This window comes from Exserohilum turcica (genome assembly GCF_000359705.1).
Source record: "Exserohilum turcica Et28A unplaced genomic scaffold SETTUscaffold_2, whole genome shotgun sequence".
NCBI classification, from domain to species: domain Eukaryota; kingdom Fungi; phylum Ascomycota; class Dothideomycetes; order Pleosporales; family Pleosporaceae; genus Exserohilum; species Exserohilum turcicum.
The window spans coordinates 3,332,823-3,341,623 of record NW_007360025.1 but is presented as its reverse complement, the minus strand read 5'-3'; the positions used below and the strand labels follow the sequence as shown (position 1 = coordinate 3,341,623).

Sequence of the window (8,801 nt, the reverse complement as noted above, 5' to 3'; positions counted from 1 at the left end):
GCGTTAGAAGGGGTTATATAGGCTGCTAATCTTAGATAGGCACAAGAGCTACCTTAATAAAGATTTTAAGGAATACTGCCTTGTACATAAGATCCTTACGCTCTATATGCCCTCTTACTTATTATATATCCTTTAGCTACTTAATATAGTGTGTTTTTTACTATTAAAATTAAAGTACTCTTAACGCGTATAAGATTTAGCACGCTAATGCGTCTACTATATTAATAAAGAAGGCTTCCTTCCAGCCTTTAAATACGCGTTTTTAACGTGTTTATGTGAAATAACTATAAGAAGGCCTTTAAGGCTTTAAGACTTATCTCTATAAACGCGTAGGTAGTTATAGATTGCCTTAAGGTGCAGCTTCGTACGCTATTACTAGCACCCCTCCTAGAAACGCTCTAGTAGTTAAGAACACTAAGTAACCTACTTAAACTTAGATTGCAATTAAGGCTTATAAGGGAATCCTTTGTATAATTACTAATAAGTGCTTAAGAAAGCTTCTTAAAGCTTGTTAAAGGAGTAGAAGAGATGCTATATAAGAATATTTTAATTAAAGCTTATAACTATATAAGAGCTTCAAGAGTAATTAGTAGAGGTTATAAAGCGCAAAGGTTAAAAGCGAAAGCGGATCTAGCATAGCGGGACATTAGAGTATAGTGCAGCAGCATTAATAGTAGCTAAGAGTGCTTCTAGTGGTCGTACGATAGCAAAGAGAGCGCGTGGTAGTGGTAGTTAAGAACTAGCCTAACTAGGTCAACGGCGCTATAGCAACTGCGGTAAGACTAGGCACAACGCTTGTACGTACTAAAAAGATATAGTAGAAGATTCTAAATCTAATGCAAGTGTCTTATATAAAGGATTATTTTATAGTGTTAAGTAATTTAATTGTTTATACATGGTGTTCGCAGTGCTAAGAAAAAGTGGCCGGCTCACTGGTTTGGCCGCCTCACTGGTGTAGTACGTTATAGGAATAGCTAATATAACAAGCAATAGCTAGTAAACTAAAATAAGTTCGCTTTAATTTCACCTAATATTCACTACCTTAACTCTAGCTCTACCTTACAATAGGTATATCCTACCTATTTACTATTTCGCTAATTGGCGTATAGCGTGAGTACTTTCAAGTCCCTAGTTTAGACTCTCTAACGACTGCGCGTCGCTTTCACCCCAGGGGTACAGGTTCTCCGCTTGCTTGATCAGCTGGCGACATTTCTCATTCTTTGGCTTGATACTAAGACGGTATGGCACCGGGTGGCTCACAACACCAGGCTCAAATTCAATCCTCGGCTCTACTGTCTTCCCATTTTCGACCAGTTTCTCGATGTTGAAGACTGCCAGTGATTGCGCAATGGTTGTGAAGAGCGCGTTGTCAGCAATGTAGCGACCGGGGCAGACTCGGCGGCCATACCCGAATGTCCAGTTTCGAGGGTCTGGTTCAGCAGTGTGGGTTGGCGTCGTGAAGTAGCGGTCAGGATTGAATGCCATGGGGTCCGGATATACAGCTGGGTCGTGGGTGAACCACCTATAGCATATCAGGTGCGCTGAAACCCCAGTGTGAGGCAAAACACAGGAAACTTACCAGATGTTTGGTATAACTATGGCTCCCTTTGGGATTCTGTAGCCACTGATGCTATCTTCTTCCATACAGCAATGCGGCACACCCATGGGTACAACAGGGTGCCAGCGATGCGCCTCTTTGACGACTGTCTCAATGTATGGTAAGTTGGCCTTGTCGCTGGTAACCGGCAGTCGATCACCTCCAATGACGTGGTCCAGCTCTTCCTGCGCTTTCTTCTGGATGTCTGGGAAAACAGCCATGGCCATGAAGAAGGTCATGATGGCCGATACAGACGTATCCGAGCCACCCAAGTACATGGAAACCGAGGACCACTTGTGGACGTGCTCCATTGAGGCTTCTGTACCGAGCGATTCAATCGCCTGCGACATGAAGGACGTCTTTGCTTTTTTATTGCGCATCTGCTCTTTCACCCACGCATAGGGCTGCTCCGCACTGCGCATAAACGTCTTTCTCATTTCACGCGCGGTAGCTTTAAAGCCAGTGCCTGGACACCAGTCGGGTAGATAGCGCACTGGGCACAATGTCAGTATTGGACGAGTATATGCTTGGGATATTTTGACTGACGAAATGGTAGTAGATCAACAGTCCATTTCCCCGGTACGCTCGCGATAGAGAAGTCTGACATTGCTTGCTCAGCCATGTCAACCAGCGGATCTCGACCTCTTGCATTCGGGGTGTACCCATATGTGATTCTCAATATCACAGCCCCAGCTTCTGTTCGGATGTGATCGAAAAGATTCTCAGGGCTATCCAGAACATTCAGCAAAAAATGTGCTGCTTCTTCATTTTGGATGCGGTCAAAGGCCGCGAGGGACGTGTTGGAGCCACCAATCTTTGCGAGATTGCGACGATGTTGTCGAAAGTCCCAGCCTGGTTGCAGGAAAGCCAGCATGTTCGTCCATCCGACCCTGATGGCATTAGCTTCACGACACTGCTATGATATATGGGTTCAAGGCAGATTTACATGTCACCGCCGAAGATCTGTCTAGGTCTTCCCGAGTAGATGGAGGCGCGGTCCTTGAGCAGCTTCATGGAGATATCTGCATCGTTTACAATTATAAATGTTTGGCCGAGAACGTGGAGGGAGCTAATCGGGCCATAAGCGTCCTTGTGCTTGATCCAATGTAGCCATTCGCGATCGGCTGGCTTGGGCATGTCTTTGATGTTACCCACGACTGGAAGACCTTTGGGGCCTGGGGGAAGTGGCAGCCTATTCTTCTTGGCGAGCGCATGTCGAACGACGAGGCAGAATGCGAAGACCGCAAGAGCAAGACCGATTTGAGGAGTAAAAGGTGAGGCCATTGTATAGCTGTTGGTGCAAAAAGGGTGAAGGGGGAGACGCGAAGCTGGGAGGCAAGACGGTCAAGAAACAGGCTATATGAGTTTTTTTTTGACGGCAAAAACAGCCCAAGTTTCTCATATGACAGTGTTGCATTAGCCATGAACAGATGCATGCTGCAGATATGTCGCAAGAGGCATGTGGTATGCGATAAGCAAGCACTGCAGTGCACACATGGTGCAGGATGTGGTAGCCAACAGTATGGATGCTCACTTCAACACTTGACGAATAGTTTGACACGATTGAGGCACTTCATCTATATCTGATCGGTGAACGGTCGGTTCGCGCGGGAAGCCTGCAGGGACGAACGTGGGGAGCGTAATGTCATTGTCACCCAGTATCTACCCAGCGCCCAAGGGGTGAAACCCACAAGCAGCCATGACGTAGTAAAAAAGCTCATCGATGTACGAGCCACACACCTTCCGTGGCAAAGCGCTAGAAAACCAAGTAGAGACGGCAGTCTTCATGGCGGTGCGTGGGACCAATCTATCAGTGCATGACGCCCAGCCGTCAATCTCATGCGGGTTTAGCGACGCAGCAGGGCGTATATATTGCGTAGGTGGGGTTGAAGAATGGTCGTGGTCGCCATAGGTGGAGGGAAACGGTCTGCTGTAAGGAAGAAGCCAGCACTAGACTTTTTCCAAGTGCGTCACCGCTACGCATGGCCGCTCCCAGCCCCTGTATAGAGCTCTTGCGCTGACTGTCAGCCAACCGGGCGTTCCACGGCCATTCCGTCACGTGAATGACGAAAATCCTGTCGTGCACAGATTGCATCGACGCGTCTACCTCGGCATTACGGCGTAACAAGGTTCTCGATGCGCCGCCGTATTCCGGAAGACGAAAACCGCCACCTCCAAGGTCGTAGGGCGTAGTCGACGGGACGGGAAGTGGAGGCTCGCTTCAGGCATGTCCCGAGGGAACATGCCACTTCCCGCTGCAAAATCGGGTCCCGCCTCGTTTTGGTTGATGGAGCGTCTTGGTGGTTGGGCAACGAGCGGGTGATGCGCGGTATGACGCCGACGAACAGCCCCTTGCCCCTGTGCTTACCCCGCTTCCCCGCTTCCCCGCTCGTCACGTGCAGATCTCTTCGGATGAGGCACGCGTCAGGGAAAAAGGAACACGCGATTGTTTGGACGCCGCGCGCGCCGTGCCGCTGATCAGGTCGAGGCTCGGTTGCCGACGACATGTATAAACGTCGCATGCCACATGGCGGGTACAGTATCACGCCGACAAGATGCTGTCACGCGTACACCGCTCACTCTTGCTATGCCTCTCGGCTTTCTTCACCGCAGAGGCTACGCGTATACGGCGAAATCCCAAGCCAATCTATGTTCCAAAGTCCGCGCCAAACGATGCTGGCGTTCCCCTCGAGTCGTTCGTTTCTTTTTCCTTCGAGCTGTCCTCATGGCCCGACTTTGCCGGTAATCTTAGCGCTGGTCTCCGCAAAATGCAGCTTGTATTGATCGGTGTATTGTTTAGGAAACCTATCGCACCCAAACACTTTCTCGGCTAACCTTATGACCAACTTGGGCAAACTACAAGGATCGATGCCGATTGCCCGCGTGGGAGGCAATATTCAGTAACTCGCACCTTCTTCACTTGGCAATGCATGCAAGGCTGATACGAGACACAGGGATATCGCAATCTTTGACGCGTCCCAAGAGACTGGCTTGGTGGGTATCATTCAACCAAATGTTTCAGCCGACTACCCGACTATCATTACTATTGGCCCGGCTTTCTTCGAATCGTACCAGACTATGCCCCAAGGCGTGAGGTTCAGCCATGGCTTCAACATGGGCGCTAATTCGAGCGCCGCGAGAGCTGCAACCTGGGATTCTGCTTCTTATGCCTGCAAAGCTATCGGCCCAAACCTCCTACTCTGGGAGTACGGCAACGAGCCCGATCTCTTCACAGCTTCTGGATATCGCCCGCGCGGCTGGAGTGATGCAGACTATGTGTCGGAATGGCTCAACGGAACGAATGCCATTGAAGAAGCCGTCAAAGCAGCATGTCCAGATCTTGCAGAGACCAAGTTTATGGCGCCAAGTTTCGCGGGTATTGGTATTAACGACTACTTCACCTTGAGCCCTGTCGACTCGTGGAGGAAAGGCATAGACGAGAAGAAGAACATAGAGATTATTTCTTCGCATAACTACATGGGTGTCTCTACTAGCCTCGGCATCACGCTGCAAGGCACCTTGATGAACCACACGAACATCGTCGCAAAGGCTGCGGAGCAGGTCAATGTTTCGAGAGGTATTAGAGCATCTGAGAATGCGCCGTCTCCAAGCACACCCTTCATTCTGGGCGAACACAACTCGCTCGCTAGGCAAGGACGGCCAGGGTTGAGTAACAGCTTTGGAGCGGCATTATGGGGTGTCGACTGGAATGTGTACATCGCATCGTAGAACATCAGTCGCTCTCATATGCATCAGGGGACGAACTACCGGTACGTACATCTCTCATACCCAATTTATTCCTAGGGTTGAGCTGACGGCAAACGCAAAGCTACCAATCGTGGCAGCCCATCCAAACGAACCTCACGGTCAGAGGCACAAAGCCACCCTACTACGGCAACGCGGCCGTCGCAGCCTTCATGCATGGATCTTCGTCTTCAGGCGAGGTGCGCATCTCGCATCTTGACTCGTCCACTGAGTTCTCCACACAGTATGCTGTGTATGTTAACAATACTTTGCGCCGGCTGTTGCTTGTCGATCTCCATACGTACAACACGACTGACAATGGCTTCACCACGCCATTTGCGCGACCCGTCGGAAAGTATACGTTCACGTTGCCGACTTGCGCGAAGGGTAGTGCTCGCGTCCAACGGCTGATGGCAAATGGAAGCGACGCGATCACGGGTATTACTTGGGATGGCTACAGCTACAACTATGAGCTGGATGAGGGAAAGCCCGTTAGATTGGAAAATGTTACTCGTGGGGAAAAAGTGCGCGTAGACGGACGTGGCATGCTGGAGGTGGAGGTTCCATGGAGTAGTGCGGCCATTGTCAACGTGGACTGCTGAAGCTGGTTCGGGAGGCCCGGGATGTTGTCCGCAATCGTGGAAGGCGTGTATGGCGCTGTCCATCAACTTCCTCCAAGGTAGACTCCCCAATAAATGTGTTGCGCCGAAGAAGTTCGAGCCAATACCTGAAGTATGCATAGCGGCGCGGTTCGCGTGTCGCGTGCGTGCATAGGAGCGGCGTGATTCCGCGTTGGGCGCTAGTCACGTGCCGGCGCGATGCGGCGGGCGGGCGCCTTCGCGAACCGTCTTTTACGTCACGGCTGCCGCCTAACGACTCAACAACACCGCGACTCCGACGCCCGAGGCTTGGTGATCATCACGTTCTGGTACATACACAGCTGGTGCTCATCCCGAAATTGTAGCACAAATAGACCTGTTGAACGGCACATCATCGCGCGATATCGTCGTGCGCGCGCAAAACACCACTATGGACGTGGAGCTATATGTGTACGACCTTTCGCAAGTAAGTCCTAGCTGCGCCGCGTCATGTTCCAGTCGGTGCGTCCCGAGAAGCATGTGCAGCGCATGGAGAGAAGCCTGTTGCGCCGAGTACTCGTGCTGACGATGCTAGGGTCTGGCAAAAAGCATGTCGCAGTCGTTTCTTGGAATACAAATCGACGCCATATACCATACATCCATCGTCTTTGGCGGCATAGAATACTACTTTGGGCACGGGATACAGACGTGTAGAGCAGGAGCGACGCACCATGGCCAGCCCATTGAAACCATAAAGCTCGGACAAACTGCGCTTCCCATGGAGGTTATACTCGAGTACCTAGAGTCTTTGAGGGCGGTTTACACACCCGAGGCGAGTGATTTTGAAGCATGGCTATGACTTCCGAGGCTAACGCGCTTCTAGTCATACGATCTTTTTGCGCATAATTGTAACAACTTCTCAAACGACTTCGCCATGTTTCTGGTTGGCGAAGGAATACCAGATCACATCACCTCCCTTCCGCAGACGGTTCTCAATACACCGTTTGGCCAAATGCTGAAACCGCAGATTGATGCCGCTATGCGACCCATCGTGCAGGCACCTACACCTCAGGCAGGCCAAGTATACCCCACGAGTGCTGGTACATCAAACGGCACAGCAGGTCCTTCTCGTGGCACCAAGACTGAGCTGGAAATGAGTACGGGCGTGGTAAACAACATTACTTCGCTACAGGATCTAAATCGCTTGCTGGGCCTTGCGAAAGACCGCTGCGCAATCATCTTCTTCACAAGCTCCACATGCGCTCCTTGCAAGCTTGTGTACCAGCCGTTCGACGATCTAGCCGCTGAAGCAGGGACAAAATGTGTGTTCATCAAGATTGATTTCAGCCACGCTGATCGCTCAATCAATACGCGCTATCCCAATGTACGCGCAACCCCGACATTCATCACATATGTGAGAGGAGAACAACGAGACGAGTGGAGCGGAGCCGACCCAAGACAGCTGCGTAATAACGTGGAGATGCTGCTTAATGCGACATTCCCACCGCATCCGCATCTCGACAAGAGCACACCTTGGTTGATGCGACAGAGCCAAAGGCCTGTTAGGTTCACAAAGGTCCCGCCATTGGAAAAGGTGGTTGCAAAGATGGGAGATGCCGGAAACGATCCTTCGGTGACAGCTATCGTCAACTACATCCAAGTTCGCGAAAAGTCGGGGGCTATCGAGGCACCGTTGACTGAACTCCCAAAGTTCGCCGAGTTCTTGAGGAAAAGTACTTACTCTCTCCCAGCCGAGCTCCTGTTCACCGCTTTGGATTTGCTCAGGATAGCTATCACCGACGCCCGTGTTGCTGGATTTTTTGCAGAGGAACACAAAGGCGCAATGGGCACGCCAGCGACGGTGTTCCATCTGCTCGACCACGTCGACAAACTCGGTGAGGGCGCGCCGTACCCACTCCGACTCACAACCTTGCACCTAGCATGTAACCTCTTCAGCGCACCGCTGTTCATACCTCACATTCTCTCTCCTCCACTCTCTTCGACTCTGATTTCCATCCTAACCACTGCCCTTCTCGACGAGAAGCACTCAGCACTTAAAGCCTCGGCACTCACCCTGGCCATGAACATCACCTCTTCCAACCACCAAATAAGGATGAAGCAGTACAGCGCCAACCCCTCGCACTCTCTTCCATCAGCATCTGAACTTCCAGATTCGGAGCAGGTAGAGCTTCTCGCCTCGCTACTGGAGAACATTAGTACCGAGGAGCAATGGAGTGACAACAAAAAGATGGGCGTGATCAGTGTTGGTTGGCTGGTATACTGCGCTGATATGAGTGGCGAGGTGAGGGACTTGTGGCGGGTCATGGATGCAGCTGGTACTTTGGGTAATGTTGACGCAAAGATGGCGGAAGACCGGATGCTTGTGAAGGAAGTCAAGAGCTTGTTAGAAGTATAGAGCCATGATAGACTAAAATAGATGTATTCTGCTTCGAATTGATTGCTATCTCCACTGAGGGCCGGTTCAGTAAAACTCCAGACGCCCAAATAGTACTAGATTTTTAAAACAAAGTTAGAAACAGCGCTGTATTTAGTAAAATAGAACTTTAGATTATATAAATAGAGGTTATATTTTATTAGTATAGCGCTAATAAAATAAACTCTACTTAGTACTTACTTACTTTATATTTTTACTACTTTAAGTAAATAGAACTTTTATTTAAAGATAGCACCCTCTGTTATGGGCGAGAGAGGCCTAACTAACGAGTATGCATTCACCTATTGTACAGAAGAAGAAAGATACAGAAAAGAACTATCTAGAGGGCCCTCCTTTTATAGTTGTTACTCGTACGAACGCTCAGACCTTTAGTCTTCCTCCTTACTTAAGCTTGTTCGTACGTAACTAACCACGTCATTTAGTCACG

The 8,801-nt window shown here is 50.0% G+C and overlaps 3 protein-coding genes across 3 annotated transcripts; 2 read left to right on the top strand and 1 right to left on the bottom strand.

Annotated features, from left to right (window-relative positions):
- Positions 1-1,128: 1,128 nt before the first annotated feature.
- On the bottom strand, positions 1,129-2,486 carry SETTUDRAFT_88393 (uncharacterized protein; the record flags this gene model as incomplete). The annotated part of the gene is made up of 3 exons (XM_008027654.1): positions 1,129-1,522; positions 1,580-2,090; positions 2,144-2,486. Coding segments are annotated over 3 exons (1,248 nt in total), but the record flags the coding sequence as incomplete, so codon positions are not given.
- Positions 2,487-4,435: 1,949 nt separating this feature from the next.
- On the top strand, positions 4,436-5,943 carry SETTUDRAFT_19961 (glycoside hydrolase family 79 protein; the record flags this gene model as incomplete). The annotated part of the gene is made up of 4 exons (XM_008026782.1): positions 4,436-4,497; positions 4,552-5,308; positions 5,354-5,367; positions 5,427-5,943. The coding sequence occupies 4 exons, from the start codon at positions 4,436-4,438 to the stop codon at positions 5,941-5,943; spliced, it is 1,350 nt and encodes a 449-aa protein (XP_008024973.1).
- Positions 5,944-6,236: 293 nt separating this feature from the next.
- SETTUDRAFT_171591 (uncharacterized protein) lies at positions 6,237-8,339 on the top strand. The gene is made up of 3 exons (XM_008027653.1): positions 6,237-6,406; positions 6,515-6,751; positions 6,803-8,339. Exons 1-3 carry the CDS (start codon positions 6,371-6,373, stop codon positions 8,333-8,335), a joined length of 1,806 nt encoding a protein of 601 aa, XP_008025844.1. The 5' UTR covers positions 6,237-6,370; the 3' UTR covers positions 8,336-8,339.
- The last annotated feature ends 462 nt before the right edge of the window (positions 8,340-8,801 follow it).